The sequence below is a fragment of the Chanodichthys erythropterus genome, chromosome 24 (genome assembly GCF_024489055.1).
Source record: "Chanodichthys erythropterus isolate Z2021 chromosome 24, ASM2448905v1, whole genome shotgun sequence".
Classification (NCBI taxonomy): Eukaryota; Metazoa; Chordata; class Actinopteri; order Cypriniformes; family Xenocyprididae; genus Chanodichthys; species Chanodichthys erythropterus.
This window is the reverse complement of record NC_090244.1, coordinates 11,689,514-11,708,228: the sequence shown is the minus strand read 5'-3', so window position 1 is coordinate 11,708,228 and position 18,715 is coordinate 11,689,514. Positions and strand designations below refer to the sequence as shown.

At 36.4% G+C, this 18,715-nt stretch overlaps 1 protein-coding gene across 1 annotated transcript in view; it reads left to right on the top strand.

The window, feature by feature from the left end:
• Window positions 1–730: 730 nt before the first annotated feature.
• The window catches only part of nav2b (neuron navigator 2b), an 87,207-nt gene continuing 69,222 nt past the window's right edge, over window positions 731–18,715 (top strand). Inside the window, exons 1-9 of the mRNA XM_067380675.1 lie at window positions 731–961; window positions 6,240–6,357; window positions 6,813–6,865; window positions 9,872–9,944; window positions 10,027–10,279; window positions 10,828–10,896; window positions 11,234–11,367; window positions 16,365–17,322; window positions 17,418–17,527. Coding sequence (XP_067236776.1) covers window positions 731–961; window positions 6,240–6,357; window positions 6,813–6,865; window positions 9,872–9,944; window positions 10,027–10,279; window positions 10,828–10,896; window positions 11,234–11,367; window positions 16,365–17,322; window positions 17,418–17,527 — 1,999 coding nt within the window. The remainder of the gene's footprint in view (window positions 962–6,239; window positions 6,358–6,812; window positions 6,866–9,871; window positions 9,945–10,026; window positions 10,280–10,827; window positions 10,897–11,233; window positions 11,368–16,364; window positions 17,323–17,417; window positions 17,528–18,715) is intronic.

The following is an 18,715-nucleotide window of genomic DNA, read 5'->3' as shown; positions in this document are numbered from 1 at the left end:
AAAAGTCATATTTAAGGGTTTTAAAAGTTTTAAAAGCTGTAAGCTAAAGCAAGACTTTACTTCTTTGCTTGCTAATTGTCCGTTTCTCTGGTGCATTGGCAAGAAGGGTGATATTATGGTTGATTAGGCTGTCACCCAGGGGTGTTAGCGTCTAGTTTTCCCATAAGACACATCTGCTGTCTTGCTAATGGCTTGTTAATCCTTCTCAAGCTTGAGAGTCATGCCTTGCTGCCACTGCATCTGGAGGCTGGTTACACTTCCATGTTCAAACTGTAGGTTTCTTCTGCTCTGACAACAAATTGCATCCTGCCTTCCCACTTATCTGTGATTTCTGCCTGCCAGAGAGTGTCCGCTTCTCATCAGCGGCTGCGCTGGGCTATATTGGGCGACTCCTCGCTGCTGTGGAACTAGGAGCAGGTGGCGGGCGGAGTCCAGATCTCAACTCAAATATGGAGTAGAGCTTCATTGGACAAGAAAAACACTGAAGATGCTGATGACGGGGAAGGATTTGGCTGATTGTCATGGGAAAATCACATTATTAGAAGGTTTAGCAAGACGTCTGTGTGCTGCCAAGCTTTCCAGTGCTGCATGAATGTAGTTTGTGGACACACTTCCCACTGCATTGCTCCAGCTGTTAAGTCAGCGTGTGCGGTTGCTCCGAGACTTGTGCCTCTGCAACCAGACAACTTTTTGCCAGCGTGTGCGTGGTTGAATGTAAAAGGATAAGAAAATGCCTGCTATTCTAGTCGCCTCCAAGATGAAGTCAGGATTGCCCAAACCCATGCATGGTACCGCTCTACCCATTCCATCTAGGGTAGCGACCCACCAGAATGGACCTCTGAAGCCCATGCAGCCCAGCCTCATCCCCCTGAAGTCTCCCATCTCCAGACAGCAAATTCAAGGCACTGCAGCTTTACAGAAAAAGTACCAGACTGCCAAAGAAACATCAGGAGACCCTCAGGTTGGAACACTGATGCTTAATTTGTATGTGGCTTTGTGGTTGCATTGATTCTTGTTCTAATAGATTATCTTCCTGTAGGGATAGTTTGATTCCACCCTCAGACAGTTTTATACTTGGTTTAAAGAAAAAGTAGTAAATAATTTGTGCATTGACCACTAGGTCAATAAGTTGTTGCTCATTTCATTTTTATAGTGCTTTTGATTGTTTCATCAAAAATATAATTGACTACAACAGGTTTTTCTTGTAATTATGACAATTACAACTTTGTTTCTCATAATGGCAACTTTATATCTCACAATTGCGACTTTGTTTCTCATACTTGAGTTATGATCTTGCATTGTGAATTTTCACTTTTTTGTGTCTTGTAATGGCTACTTTATATGTTAAAATGACTCTTTCTCGTACATACCTATAACTTTCTCGTAACTTTTTATCGAAAAAATGTGACTGTTTCTTATACTTGCGACTTTATATTTTGCAGTGTGACTTGCTTCTCGCAATTGCAACTTGATATCTCGCAATGTGACTATATCTCACAATTACAACTTTGTTTCTTGTAATTGCTACTTTTTATCTTGCAACTACAATTTTATCGTAACTTTTTATCTCATAATTGAGACTTTCTTATTTTTGTAACTTTATATCTCGCAATGTGACTTTAAAACTCACAATTACAACTTTGTTTCTTGTAATTGCTACTTTTTATCTTGCAACTACAATTTTCTCATAACTTTTTATCTCATAATTGAGACTTTCTTATTTTTGTAACTTTATATCTCGCAATGTGACTTTAAAACTCACAATTACAACTTTGTTTCTTGTAATTGCTACTTTTTATCTTGCAACTACAATTTTCTCATAACTTTTTATCTCATAATTGAGACTTTCTTATTTTTGTAACTTTATATCTCGCAGTGTGACTTTAAATCTCAAAATTACAACTTTGTTTCTTGTAATTGCTACTTTTTATCTTGCAACTACAACTTTCTTGTAACTTTTTATCTCATAATTGAGACTTTCTTGTATTTGTAACTTTATATCTCGCAATGTGACTTTAAATCTCACAATTACAACTTTGTTTCTTGTAATTGCTACTTTTTATCTTGCAACTACAACTTTCTTGTAACTTTTTATCTCATAATTGAGACTCTTATTTTTGCAACTTTATATCTCACAATGTTACTTTAAATCTCACAGTTATGACTGATTCTTGTAATTACTGGTTTATATTTGACATTTTCGACTGTTTCTCATACTTGCAACTTTATATCTCACAATGTGAGTTTATATCTCACAATTACAACTTTGTTTTTTTTAATTGCTACTTTTTATCTCGCAACTACAACTTTCTTGTAACTTTTTATCTCACAATTGGGAATGTTTCTTATATTTGCAACTTAACATCTCGCAATGTAGCTTTAAATGTCACAATTACAACTGTTTCTTGCTGTTTTATATCTGACATTTTTGAATGTTTCTCACAATTGCGACTTTATATCTCACAACTACGACTTTGTTTCTTGTAGTTGCAACTATATATTTCACAATTGTGACTTTTAATCTCTCTCACAGTGTTACTTTATATCTCAAAATGATATTTTGTTTTTAAATCTCACAATATAACTTTATACAAAAACCTATCATTTATTTTTTACTCTATGGTGGAAACAGGCTTCCATCCAAGGTGCTAATTGTGTTTTTTGGAATATTAATGAACAGAAAAACCCATGTATTTGTATCTGCAAAGTTTGAACTTCAGCATGACAAACAAAAACATTTTGCAGAGTAAAGCTTGTCTATGCGATGTACCCACCATGACTTGACCTACAGCAACTGTAGGGATGGTGTAGGAATAACACTACGCCACAATATGTGTGTAAATTGTATTCATGTCTTCGAAACCGTTTCTCTTTGACCACATTACCACCATTGTGACTGCTGTTTGTAGAGCTTCCCGCTGAAAGCTCATGTGTTTATACATTTACATGTTAAAAATATTATGCTTTGTAAGAATAGATCCTGCTGACCTGGTCAAAGCAAATTGCCTATGAAAAGTCGCAATGTTCTTCCTTTGGTCAGCGGCAGCAGTGTGTAAGTTTATGTCTATGTGTGTATGCGTACATGTGCTTATATAGCTTCATACGTTCAGTAGAGCTTTGAAGACAGCGAAGAGCCAAGTTCTTCATGTGGCGGGGCAGAATGAAAAGCTCAGCCAGTTGGCCTGTAATTACAGCACACACGCACACATAGACACGGTCATGGAGGTTTTACTACAGTGCTCCATTAGTGGCGGTGAGCCGCACTGCAGGTGGGCATTTGGCCATATGGATGGGACGCTACACACACCAATCCCAGAGGCCAGTAGTGGGCACCCTTTAGCAAACACTCGTACTAATATATTTCTATGCCCTCAGACTTCACCTCTGTCCTTCTTTGTTCTGGCTAGGAAGCTGGAAAATGCTTCTCATTAACGCAGATGTCACTGAATGTGTTTTGGGACAGCGTTGGTGTGAGGATTAGGTTGCCATTTCAGACATGGTTGACTGCCTTGTAAAACAACGTGACGATTGCCATTACTAGTTCGTTAAATATCTGCTTTTAGTCTTGTGTTTGGAAATTATGGGAATTACCAAAAAAGACAAGGAATGGAAAGTCCATTACACAAGTTTAGGGAGCACTTTTTGCTCTCTAAATTGTCCTGCACAAATTGAATTGCTTGTGTTTTATTGAGCTGATCTTTAAAAACTTGAATGGAACCTTAAATGGAGAAATTCAATGTAGCAGCTTTGCTCTGTTTTTTTTTTTTTTTTTTTTTTTTGGCGGTTCCAGTTTGGTGATGCTATCCAAATGCCAAATAGTACCTTAATTCGGTATTCATATTTAAATTTGGTATTTACATGGTATTCCAAGTCTGTGATACTGTGATAAATGGCATTAGCATGGTAAAAGTCCAACAAAACCATGGTAATACCATGGTACTTTACTTTTAGTTTTTTGGAAGTGTCTTGTTTTTAGCAGTGTTATTGTAAAATACCTTTTAAAATTTTAGTCTTTAGTTTTTAGTCGATTGACCATCAAAACACTCTTGATTACTCTTGAATCTTAAAGGGTTGGTTCTCCCAAAAATAAAAAATTCTGTCATTAATCACTCACCCTCATGTCGTTCCACACTGTAAGACCTTCATTCATCTTCGGAACACAAATTAAGATATTTTTCATAAAATCCAATGGCTCAGTGGAGCCTCCATTGCCAGCAAGACAATTAACACTTTCAGTTATGCCCAGTTCATGTGACTACAGTGGTTCAACCTTAATGTTATGAAGCGACGAGAATACTTTTTGTGCGCTGGAAAAAAAAAAAAAAAAAGACTTTATTCAACAATATCTAGTGATGGGCGATGTCAAAACACTGCTTTGCGAAGCTTCAAAGCTTTACGAATCTTTTGTTTCGAATCAATGGTTCGGAGTGCGTATCAAACTGCCAAAGTCACGCCCCCCTGTGGTGAACCGCTGAAATTTTGAAACACTTATGACGTAATGAAGCCTCATTTACTGAAATCATGTGACTTTGGCAGGTTGATACACGCTCCGAATGAAAAAATATCTTAATTTGTGTTCCGAAGATGAATGAAGGTCTTACGGATGTGGAACGACATGAGGGTGAGTAATTAATTTTTGGGTGAACTAGCCCTTTAACCCTTCTTTTTTTGGTTGAGATTGTCATTTATGAACAGTTCTCATAAGAATAGATAAAGTATTAACCAATATGTTCAATTTATTAAAATGACTGTGGGGTCTTTTGGACACCAAACAGAACATGCTGGCTAAATGCTGATTTGTTCTAATGTTATTGCGTTAACCATGTAATGCATTTTCATGTTAACATGGAACCTGGTTACGCATACCTCTTCCCCTATGTTTTTATTATTCAAGATTATTATTCCCACATGCTGTCCACCGCAGCCTAGAGGTTTTGTTTACAGTGAAGGGGTGGAGCGGTTCTCCAGGCTCTGTGGGCAGAAATACAAACAGCCCCCTGCAGAACTCACAAGGAGTCTCTGTATTAAAACCAGCAGTGGCTCCAGTTTGAAATGGTCCATGCTTGACCCTGATCTGCATGATATGCAGTCACACCAGTTCTTATGTCCCATTTAGACCCATTTAGACATAACTACACCAGCAACAAAACACCTACAGCCCTTTATTTCTGACCTCTGTACTAGTGGTAGTCAGAGACTAGGGTCCTATTGATACTGTGCTGCCTCCCAATGCTCACATTTGTAGTTGCGTGATGATTATGAAGAAAATAAAAAAGGCATCAGTTATGTTTGGAATGGCATAGTACCATATTACACATGCTAATTTTGCTGTATGTATACCATACAAAGTATTCAAATGTTTTGTATGCATAAAATACACAATTAATTCTGTATTATACAACTACAGCACACAACATTGGATACTGTATCACACAATGCAATGTGCCTAACTTCATCTATCATTTTTGAGAGTGGTGAATGATCCGGAAGTAGTAATAACCACTTTTTTTTTTTTTTTTTTTTTTTAAATATATTCAAATAACGACAACAAATATTATGAAATTTATTCAGACTGCCATTTTTTTCATTTATATTTTGTGTATATATATTATCTTTTTATACATTATATAAATATACATTTTAATGTATTTTTTATAAAAAATATATATTTAACAATAACATTTTTCATCAGACTGCCATTGTTTATATAAAAATGTTTATATTTTAAAGATTTAAAAATATTTATTCAAATAAATACAATACTATTATTATTATTATTATTTACACATTTTTGCTATTTTTAATGCAAAAAATAGTTAGATTAAAAATGGTAAATAATCAAATGTTCCCAAAGATAGCATACTACTGTTTAAATTGTTTATCACTTTTTGTGTTAATGTTTCAAGATATATATATATATATATATATATATATATATATATATATATATATATATATATATATATATATATATATATATATATATTATTTTTTTTTTTATTTTTTTTTATTTTTTATAAAAAAAATTTGATGTACAACCTGATATTCCAGACCCTTTTGTCAGTTTGCTTATATTAATTTTCTTGGAAATCTCCCTGTCTACTCTCTGATGTTTAAATGGTAACTGATGGACCACAATGTGGCGTTTGTCTTTCATCCATGTAAGCTCTAAACCCAGAGTTAGATGTTAAGTGCCTTTTCCTGATTCGGTCTCTCTCTATTTTTCTTTGGATGAATAGATTTATACAGATTGGGCCAACCACTACCTAGCCAAGTCCGGACACACACGCCTGATTAAAGACCTCCAACAGGATGTTGCCGATGGCGTTTTGTTGGCAGAAATCATTCAGGTTGTAGGTAAGATTAAAGATATTAAAAAAATCATTTTCCATACTTCAACAAACCCCTCTTCTTCCTTCAGAAAAAAACTAATACATAAAACCTACAATTTTGCTCCACCATACCAGTAAATCTAACCATAATAAGTAGGTAGAGGAGGTGGACTGGGAAAGAAATGGACACACATAAGTATCAAGAAAACTCACCACCTTTGTTATGTTCTGAAGCTGTTTTATGAGATCAGATTCTGAAAAGGGCCAATTTGTCGATGGTTTATGAGGCTACAAACTGAGTTGTGAACATTTTATTAAGCCAAAATGTAATAAATATATACCAGAGGAGGATACGCATTCCTATTCTCGTTCCTATTACAAATACAAAAACCTGAAGACCACACCAAGTGGATGATGTGTTCATAAAACCATTTAGGTGTTACTTTAATTCAGTGCCTCCGTTTTCTTTTTTCCATTCAGCAAACGAGAAGATTGCAGATATCAACGGATTCCCAGAGAGTCGCTCACAAATGGTACTCAATTTTTTATTTCTGTACTGCTTGTACCACAATCTGTTGAACTCACAATCAGATATCACTGTCACTTGATGGTAAATCTGGTGAAGAAGCTGTCAGTGATCAAAATATTGTTTTTGAAGATATTGAAAACCATAGTTTTGAGAATATGGTAGAAATGACCTCTGATGGTGACAGTGATGATAGTAAAAAGCACCTGCTCAAAATGAAATCTTCCAAGTTCCAAAGGGCAACAAAATATGCAATATTTTTTATTGTTCTTTTGTAATTGTTATCAAGAGAGTTTTGTACTATTGCACAGTTAAAGATTATTAAAGACATCCGTGTTAGATAATAGCCTTTGTTAAGACCCGGATATCCGAATATGATTGCCGAAACGTTTTAAAAAAATGTATCCCGTTCAATTAGTTATAGTTGTAGTACTTCAACTTATTTTATTTCAGTTAGTTGCTAAGACGACATTTCAAATTTTTTAATGTAATATTTATATTTTATTTTATAATTTTAGCTTTATTTTAATCAGCTTTATTTCAATTAGCACCATAAAGGTAGTCCATACAGAATGTGCTCTATATTACAAGGCTTTGTTTGAGGAACACACTGAAATTTAAAGGGATGGTTCACTCAGAAATGAAAATTACCCAGTGATTTACTCATCCTCAAGCCGAATACAACCGGAGATATGTTTAAAAATATCCTGGCTCTTCCAATCTTTATAATTGCAGTGAAAGGGGGGCCCGATTTTGAAGCCCCCAAAAAATGCATCCATCCATCATAAAAATAATCCATACGGCTCCAAGGGGATAATAAAGGCCTTCTGGAATGAAGCAATGTTTTTTTGTTTTTGTTTTTTAAGAAAAATATACATATTTAAAACTTTATAACCTAAAATAAGTAGCTTCCAGCAGACGACACTACGCATACTGCACAAGCCAACTTGTAACCCGTGACGCGATGTATGACATGGAATAGCGTAAGCTTAGACGCCTCTTACGGTTCAAACAAATAGAGCTTTGCAACAAACTCAAGCTCCTTTTCTCTTATTTAGAAGATAGACTTGTAATTCGTGACCGGTGTTTTGTTTTGCTCTATCCTCTGCATTTCCGCGTTCATCAATACGTTGTGCGTCGGTTCAGGGGTTACTTTTCCACTGCAAATCTATAGGGCTGGGACGATACATTGATTCTCAAACGATACAATGAATCTGGATCGATCCTGATATTTTCTCTCTTTAAAGGGTTAGTTCACCCAAAAATGAAAATTCCGTTCCACACCCGTAAGACCTTCATTAATCTTCGGAACACAAATTAAGATATATTAGTTCAAATCCGATGGCTCAGTGAGGCCTTCATAGGGAGTAATGTCATTTCCTCTGTCAAGATCCATAAAGATACTAAAAACATATTTAAATCAGTTCATGTGAGTACAGTGGTTCAATATTAATATTATAAAGCGACGAGAATATTTTTGGTGCACCAAAAAAACAAAATAACGACTTATTTAGTGATGACCGATTTCAAAACACTGCTTCAGGAAGCATCGAAGCATAATGAATCAGTGTATCGAATCATGAATCGGAACGGCTGAAGTGACTTTGGCGCTCTGAACTGCAGGTTAAATGCACTTTATAATATTAATATTGAGCCACTGTACTCACATGAACTGATTTAGATGTATTTTTAGTACCTTTATGGATCTTGACAGAGGAAGTGACATTACTACCTATGGAGGCCTCACGGAGCCATCAGATTTGAACTAAAATATCTTAATATGTGTTCCGAAGATTAATGAAGGTCTTACGGGTGTGGAACGGCATGAGGGTGAGTAATAAATGACAGAATTTTCATTTTTGGGTGAACTAACCCTTTGATCAATTCTGAGCTTGGTTTTAACAGCAGATGGCGCTCTAGGCTAGTTTTTAACCGCACACTCTCAAACGCACATAAAGCAGACTGCTTGACAGCGCTCGTGCGTTCGGCTGAGTCATGTAAGTGGTTAAATATACTTGCACCTCCGCTCCGAATGCTTTTATAATGCGAGATTTGTAATTCGCTTCAACGTTTTCGAACTTTATGAATGATTATTTTAGGTTTAAGTGGTGTGTGTAAAGGAACTGGAAGCAAGCAGAGTACGAGTGTTTCTAAAGCACATATAGTAGTGCCATCTGCTGTTTAAAAACTAAGCTCAGAATTGATTCGAAAGAAAATTGCGATATATCGGAAAATATCAGAATCACTTTAAATTCTTCATATCATGAATCGAGATTCGATGTATTGTCCCAGCCCTACAAATAGATGTGTATGGCCATCTAGTTATTATAGTTATCTAGTTATTCCTTTCAGAAGGCCTTTATTAACCCTCCGGAGCCATGTGGAGTACTTTTACAATGGATGGATGCACTTTTTTTGGCTTCAAAATCAGACCCCCCCATTCACTACCATTATAAAGCTTGGAAGAGCAGGATATTTTTTAAGCATATCTCTGATTGTGTTCATCTAAAAGAAGATAGTCATATACACCTATGGCTTGAGGGTGAGTAAATCATGGGATCATTTTCATTTTTGGGTGAACTAACCCTTTAAGTTCCTATTTGCTGAATATCTACAGTTTAAGTCAAATATACATGACTGCAAATGAGGGTGAGTATATTATGACAGAATTTTTGGTTAGACTGTCCCTTTAAGAAACAACCTCAGGGATGACAATGGCAGGTCTTGTTGACCTTAAAATCCTGGCATTAACCAGCCTGCTGTAGTCTGTCGTCTCGCCTGTGGTCAGGATATACATTGTAATGTCACAGGAACACCACAGGACGGACCCACAGGGTTGTAAACCACAACTCTACCCTATTGAGCACCATCTGTTTGGGTATATTTCCTCTACACCTGAGTGTGGTGTGCAAACCGGCCATGGTGGGGTCACATTTTCCGAGGGTAGTGGATTATTAGGCTTGATTTCCGACAGCAAGCTCTTGATGCATGTCTGTGTTTCTCTCTCAAACAGATTGAGAACATTGATGCCTGTCTGAGCTTCCTGGCTGCTAAAGGAGTCAACATAAAGGGACTTTGTGCCGAAGGTGAACGGACTCTTAACTAATGCTCATTAATATTTGAAACAAGATGCCAACAAGATTCTTTTCTTTTTCTGCCAAACCACAGAGATCCGCAATGGCAATCTGAAAGCCATTTTAGGCCTTTTCTTCATTCTGTCGCGCTTCAGGCAGCAGCAGCAGACTTTGAAACAGGCCTCCAGCAATGTTCAGATGCTCCAGAACAACCAGGCCCACCGATGCGCCAGTCCTGCCCTGCCTCCTCACACTTCTCCCTGTAGCTCTCCCTGTCCTTCTCCTATCCAGCAGCACTACACCTCCTCCCCATGTGCACAGAAAACACAGACAGACCTGCAGTCCAGGTATTATTCTCCAACTCATCTACTGGATACAGCATAGCAGCTGGATTGACAAATTAATAATCAATTTTTAATCTTTAAATAATTTGGATGGCGGGAAGTATACGATTCTTGTCACACTGGACTTCTTTTTCTTCCTCCTCTAACTTTTTATACCCTTAATATTTCCAATGATTAACCTTTCATTTCCATTTTTAACTTACAAGTTCTCTGTTATTTCCAGTGTTTTGTTAGTATTATTTATATACTAAAATAATATTTTGAATGAGATTTCATTTTTATATATTTTTTCATATTTCATGTTTAAGTAATTTTATGTATTTTTGTAATTGTTTTTACATTTAGTTTTATTTATTTATCTATCTATTTCTGTTAATCTTAGCTTTTTTATTTTTTATTTTAATATTTTAGTTTTAGTGTATTCAGTTAGTGTATTCAAAAACATGAGTCATTTTAGTTTTAGTTAACAATAACAGCACTTGCTATTTCTCTAACTCTTCTATTCATCCCCTTTTCTTTCTTTCTCTTTTGTTTTCCTCTTGATCTTGAAGTCATCCATCAAAAGGCTCCAATCAGAAAAAAGCTGTGAGACTCTCAGTTGCTCAGAAAAAGAACTCTAGGTCAGCTTTCCACATTTCTACGTCCACTCTATAAAACATCACAGTGTGTCTGATTTACATCTCCTTGTCCTCCTAGTAAATTACTACACAACAGCACCATCTACTGGTGATCTTGTGATTCTACACAAGCCTGTCTTGTTTCCTCAGGGCCAAAAACACGTGAATCCCCTTCAATAGTCATTTTGTTCTCGATCATATGATCAGATATGGACTTTAATATAAAAAGGTCACTGAGGTTTATTTATATAATTGGCACTCCAGTCTTGGGTCATTGCAGCATAAATAGTTATTGTTTAAAGAGAAAGGTTGAGTTTGTTCTGACTGAACTCTTTGTCAGGCTTCAGAGCCCCTCTGTGAGGGCGGCTGGAACGAGTGGAGAGAGTAAACCTCGAACCTCGAACAGACGCAGCCAAAGCTTCAACCAGTGTGACCGATTAAAGCCGCCAATCTCTGTCTGTGCTCATGAAAGAGGTGAGTTAATCACATTTATTTACACAATCTTGTGTGTTATGTAAGAGTATGTAAGGAGTCATTTAGCAAAAACTGCTTTTCAAGCATGTATATTTACTACAAGGAAAATCATCCTAAAAAAGTGTCTTGCTTAGTGCATAATAATCCCTCCTTGAGGTATTCAAACCTATAACCTTTTACCCAGATCTTTAACCACAGGGCCACACCACCCATGGAAGCGGCAGGCTTTATTCTTGCATAACTTTTTTTTACTAGAATTACCTGTGTTTTTTACAGATTTATCTTACTTTTCCTTGCTCAAATTGTTATTGGTATTTAAAACTTTTTTTTTTTTTTTTCAGAAAATAAAACTTATTTTTAATGTATATTATTAAAAAATCAATATTATTATTATTTTCAGAAACTTAAACTGGTATTTTTATTTTTATTTGTATTTTTTTTTTTTTTTTTTTTTCAGAAATTAAAATAGAAAAAAAGAAGCTACTTAGAAGAATGTCCAGGCTGCTCTTTTCTATTCAACAAATAGTAGACTTTAACCCTTTCGCACGTAAGTTTCAAATATTCTGTCTGACCCCCCAGCGTGAGTTTTTTAAGGCGACCGTTATTTAGAACGTATCACTTTATGGTTTCCATGGTGACGCGTCATTGCTTGTTACGTGACACAACGCAGCACTGTATGAATGATGATCTGCTTTCATTTAATTTTTCCTTTTTTATTTAAAATATTCACAAATTTGTTAACTATAGCATGAAATATCTAATATTCTGATTGCCAAATATGTGCAAGTGGGTGTGTTTTGCTGTTTAAACACCTTTATAATGATCGCGTTAGTTGAGCCATATGAGCGATGGGCGCCGCCATGTTAGTTTGCACCGCGCAGAGAATCGGATCTGTTGGATTTACAACCCGTGAATTTATCCACTTCTCCCGAAATACATGAAAGTAAGTGTGCCAGTGAACTGGGGAAGAATAGAGTAAGCTTTTAAGTTACTTTCACAATGCGTATCTGATATGAATTAAACGTGTTGTCAAGTTATAATGGAAAGGGTTGTTATTTCCGCTTCTATAGACATCATTGTGTATTTTACAAACTCTAAATATATTGTTTTGTTAGTACTCATGTGTATTTAAATGTCTGAAACCTGAAATGAACATTATTTGGTTGAAAACACTGCATATATGTGATATATGAAAAGCGCTGCGTGTGTCCGTCTCTGGTTTAGCGCCAGTTAAAGCGCGCACGCACATTTGAATTTGGCAGTTGATCGCGTAATGCACTGAACGTTCTAATCACACCGGTGTGATCGTACACTCCTGGGGCCAGCCAAGACTGATCACACCGGTGTGATCGTACGCGTCAAAGGGTTAAAGGGTTAGTTTACCCAAAAATGAAATTTCTATCATTAATTACTCACCATCATGTAGTTCCAAACCTTTGTTCATCTTTGGAACATAAATTAAGATATTTTCAATGAAATCTGAGGTTTTTTATCCCCCATAGAAAGCAACGAAATTACATCATTTAAGGTCCAGAAAAGTACTAAAGACATCATTAAAATAGTCAGCGTGACTACAGTGGTTCAACTTTAATGTAATGAAGCGACAAGAATATTCTTGTCGCTGCCCTCTGTCATTCAAATAATAGCAGTAGATGGGAACTTCATCTATAAGAGTGCATAAACCTTGCTTCGACAAATCAAAATTAAACCCTGCGGCTCGTGACGACACATTAATGTCCTAAGACACGAAACGATCAGTTTGTGAGAGAAACCGAAAAGTATTTATATAATTTTTTACCTCTAATACACCACTATGTCCAACTCCGTTCAGCTTCCTGCTAGTGAGGTCAAAAAACGCGTTGTGATGACGGAAGTGATGTCTCGCCCATATACTTCAATGAGCGCAAGACATCACTTCCGTTGTCAGAGCGCGATCAGACCTCACTCACCGGAAGCTGAACGGAGTTGGACATAGTGGTGTATTAGAGGTAAAAAATTATATAAATACTGTTCGGTTTCTCGCACAAACCGATCGTTTCATGTCTCAGGACATCAATGTGTCGTCACGAGCAGCAGGGTTTCATTTGGATTTGTCTAAGCAAGGTTTATGCACTCTTATAGATGAAGTTCCCATCTACTGCAATTATTTGAATGACAGAGGGCAGCGGTTGCAGTTAAAAATCATCATTTGTGATCGCCTGAAGAAAAAACGTCACCTACATCTTGGATGCACTGGGGGTAAGCAGATAAACATCAAATTTTCATTTTTGGGTGAACTATCCCTTTAAGGTTAAACCACTGTAGTCACATTGACGATTTTAACAATGTCTTTACTACTTTTCTGGACCTTGAATGTGGTAATTTTGTTGGGGTTTTTTTTGGAAGAGGGAATATAATCCCTCGGATTTCATCAAAAATATCTTAATTTGTGTTCCAAAGATGAGCGAAGGTCTTGCGGGTTTGAAACGACACAAGGGTGAGTAATTAATGACAGAATTTTCATTTTTGGGTGAACTAACCCTATAAAAAAAATAAGCTCTGGGTATAAAAAAAATATTATATAAATATTATATTATATATATATATATATATATATATATATATATATATATAAAAATATTATATATATATAATATTAGGGCTGTCAACATTAACACATTAACGCGTTTGTGATTGTTTCTGAAGAGCGCGAGCCCTCACACACCGCGCTGTTTGAAATACAGACTGAACAAAAAACACCGCTGTATAGACAGATGATGCACAAACTACGTTGCTCGGCTGAATAAAGCAAACCAGCGTCTGAGGATTGTATGAGGATTGCAATCAAGGTAAAGACGATTGACATACAGGAATCGTACAGTAAGCACATGTGAGTCCATTATATTCATGCCGTGTAACTTTATGGCCACTCTTGACGCACTGATTGAACATTGTATTTATGCACAGACGCATTTCAGTACGCATTCACGTTGTTTCCACAGACATTCAGGATAGTGTTTGGTTTTGTCATGTTGCTGTGTTTAGTAATTCTGAATGGATCCTTGCAGTGTAGTAGGTAAATGCAGTCAGGTCGAGGCAGTCGGTTTAGGTTTTTTTTGGCACCTACTGTACATGTGGTTCTGTTCGGTTTCACAACTTGACTTGTATAAAATGTAAACAAGCTCTTTGCTGTTGCACTGTACACATACTATGCACTTTGAATTTCTTGATTTTTTTTTTTTTGTTGGTGTGTATACATTTGAGTTATATGGACATTTTTTAAGTGGATAATGAAGAGAATTTAGGTCTGTTCTAAGTTTTCGTATGGCTTCAGAAAGCTTGGAAAAAGTGCACAAGTAAATTTACTTGTAATTCATGCTTTTATGGTAATTTATGGGCCTTTTTGACCATAAAGACAATTTGATAGTCATTTTTTGAACCAGCTATTATTGTACATGAATTGTCATTTCAAGGGCTACAATATATTTGGAACCAAATTTTTCATCATTTTCATTTATTATTTTTATTTGAACTATTTTCTTGCTCACAATGTCTGATCCAAACCATCCTCCCTTGATGTTCCCTTGTTTAATCTCTGAGTTCGGTAACTGCTCATAATGTTCAAATTTTTATGATTCTGTAATTGCATGTTGACGCATTTTTGGCACGCTGTTGTTTCATTATGGCGGCATTGGTTAACACACTTTAGCATTCAGTTATTTAGCATGGTTGTTTCCCCTGTAACGTCACATAGTTGAGTGATTTTTTTTGTGGAATATTTGTTGGAATTTTTGTATTCAAGCCATATCCATAAAACCAAATTTGCCCATACATGATGTGATGTACATGTCTGTGTGCATGCATGCATTGATTCGTGTTTGTGTGGACTCTCAGCTTCACACTGCTGGATATGTTGGTGATGAGGCGTTTACTGCTCACGGATTCAACTCTAATTAGTGTACTTGTGGCAAAGCCAGTGCAAGAAGAAGCAGAGAAAGAAAAGTCAATGATGACAGAACTTTATATACAGTGACTTCAAACAGCTAGGTAGACATGCGAGGAAGATGACCGTTAAGAATTTTGCTCAGATTGCCTGTAAGGTAAGCACAGCTAAATACCGCTAAAGTTTTCATCGCAACAGGCTAGTAAATAAATAGTGCGTACAAGGGCAACCACCAGTTTAGCAGCACAGTGAAATAAAAATAGGGAAATGGGGAAATAATGAAAGAGAGTGACTGATCAGAACGGGTACAATGAAACGTTTCATGTTTACTTAGACTTATTTGCATGAGTTTGGTTTCATTACATATTGAATTTTCATGCAATTCAGGCTAATTATATATGCTATTTATATATAATGTATTGAATGTAATAATAAAAGTAATTTGTCCATTTTTATTTATTTTTTACATTAGTTATATGACAGAAAGCACATTTTAAAATGTGCCTTGGAAATGGTTTGTGTATATTTTTATTTTTATTTATATATATTATATATTTTATATTGAATATGTTTATATTCATTTTCTTCACTTGTATCTCAAATATCATGAAATGCTCTACAGTCAGTCTCCTTTGCTAATAGAGAAAAGACCCTGGATCTCAAAAATAAATATTAATACATTACTTCACATTCTTCAAATGTTTCTTTTCATAGTTCATGCTTCCTTTTCTCAGCACTTCATGTAGTACTCTCTCATATTTTCAAACTCCCATGGGCGTCACACTTGCTAATGTCTGTGTGCAACAGCTTAACTGCACTTGCTAGCGTTTGAAAGATTTGACCCACTTTCTCTGTGCCAGAGTGACTATTTATCCGCCCTATTTGGCAAATTGCCTGTTACAGTAGTTGAATGTAAAAAAAAAAGCGACTCCAAGCAATGCATAAATATATATAATTTTTTTTTTTTTTTTTTTTTTTTTTTAGTATTTAGGAATTTTCGGCATCTTTTTGCACAGTACAGAAGCGTTTGTGAAGAAGAGCTTATAAAAAGTTATATTTCTTCTTGAATTTACAGAGAAAACAACCCCATCACCTACAATGGTTGATCATGGACCAATCAGCTCTTCCATTCCTCCACCCAGCTGCTCCAGCACCACAACTACCACCTCTAAACCCTGGAGAAGCAAGTCGCTCAGCGCTAAACACACTGCTACATCCTCCCTGGTCACGGTTAAACAACCAGCTCCAGATTCTCTTGAGGTTCCCCCTAAGGTGATTGCCCAGAAGTCCATGCTGGAAAAGCTCAAGCTCTTTAACAGCAAAACAGGTTCCAGAGCCACCAAGGTTGTCAGTACAGACGATGTAGATGCTGTTGAACCAGAAGAAGGCCAGATTTGCCCCATCCACTCTGGAAACCAGCGGCCTGTCACCCCCAGCAGTTCTGGTAGCTCAAGTCCCAAGCTAGCGCTAAAAGGCATTGCTCAGTTGACGCTCGGAAGGGCTTTGGCGCCGAAAATAACCTCGGCAAAAGCATCTGAAAAAGTTAAAGAGAAGTCAAAGCCTAAAGAGAAAGAAAAGCTCAAACAGCTTCCTGTTAGAGAACCCGAACACCTTAAAGGAGACACCAAAACTGACGGACTTGTTGTATTAGAGTCTAAGAAGGCTGTTCCCAAAGGAAACAAAGTAAAGAAAGACAATGCCAAATCAGCCATGACTGGAATTCCCAAACCAAGCCAAGGAGGAAAGGGTTCAGCTACAAATAAGTCTGTAGCGTCGCCCCCTTGTGGTGCGGAGGGAGAACGGTTACGAAGCGGAAAAATAGGAGGTCTGTCTGTGCATAAAGGGCAGAAAGACAACAGAAACTACAGCTCTACATCTAGCTTAGCATTTTCAGATGGAAAAAGTTCCCAAGATCTCACTCTTGGTGCACAGACCCACTCAACAACCAGCAATACGGTCAGTGTGCAACTTCCACAGCTCCAGCAACAATACAACCATCCCAACATGGCCACTGTCGCCCCATTCATGTACAGGTAACACCTTTTGTGGTACTGTAATGCATTATCATACATACTCCAATAAGACTCTGTTTGGCTCTGAATTAGCATGTTGTCTTGTCTCTATGTAGATCTCACACTGAAATTGATAAGACTGGGCTAGTGGCAGGAGTGGAGGAAAGGAGAGAACGAACAGGCCTATGCAGCAAATCCATCCATACTTCTCTTGAGAACCTGACAGGTAAACATTATGAGCGTAATGATTCACAACACTGAGAGTGAGTACAGAAAAAAATAAACTTGAGTTGCAAATAGCAGTGTTGGGGAAGCTACTTTGAAACTGCAATTGAAATAACTAGAAAACATGCAAAATTCTGTAACTGAGTCAAAAACATGACTTAACAACTATGTTTAAGCAAATAATTTTGCTACGAAAATTACATCAAATGCCTCGCAGAGACTGCTACTCATTCATTGAAGTGATTCACAGTAGGGCTGTACGATAAATCACAATTAACATGAAATCGAGCTTAAAACAATTTGGCTGAGTTTGATTATGAAATTGCAACTTGCAGCTTGTCAATAAGTGTTTGAGTCACTTATAACGTGCATTTGAAAAAGCAACATGCTTCAAACATCTTTCCAAACATGAGAAGCTTTTATGAATCAAAAGACAACATTTAATAACATGTTTTTACTCCAAACTCACTTCATAACATCAGTTGAGTGTTTTAACTTCTTCTGTGAGAGAATGCGGCTTCTTACACAGAATAAGGCATCATATTATTTCATAGTATTCTATACAGTGATCAAGGCTATGTCAATTAGCATTGCATTATAAATATATTTTATTATCATGAAAATACCCAAGAAGGCTTGAAGAATTCAGATAAACCATATATTATTAGGCATGTTTAATCAATCAAAGTGTTTCAATCTTCTGTTTATTCAACTACAGCGATTGTATGACGCCCATAGGGATTTCCTGTAATGACGTGCATTATATCGTACTTCTGCTGGGCATATTTGGACTTTCTGTGCAAGAGCGCCCCCTGGCTTTCAGATGGATCAGCATTTATTACTGATCACAGAGGAGTGCTTAGCTGAGAAGCTGCGCATAAAACAATTGCAACCTCTGCCAAACTGTGTGCGGTTTAATTTCGGTTAATCATGCATCTCTAATCCACAGTGAATAATTTCACTGATTCATAGTGAATCATTTTAGTGAGTTGCACCATTACACATTTAGCAGAATTATAGCAAATCATTTTAGTTACTCATAGCAAATCTTTTGTTGATTCATAGCAAATCTTTTTTGGTGATTCATAGCACTTCATAGCAAATCATTTTAGAGTTTCATAGTGAATATTTTTTGCAAATCATTTAACAGTCCTCTGAAATTAATCAGACATCGCAATTTAGATTAGCA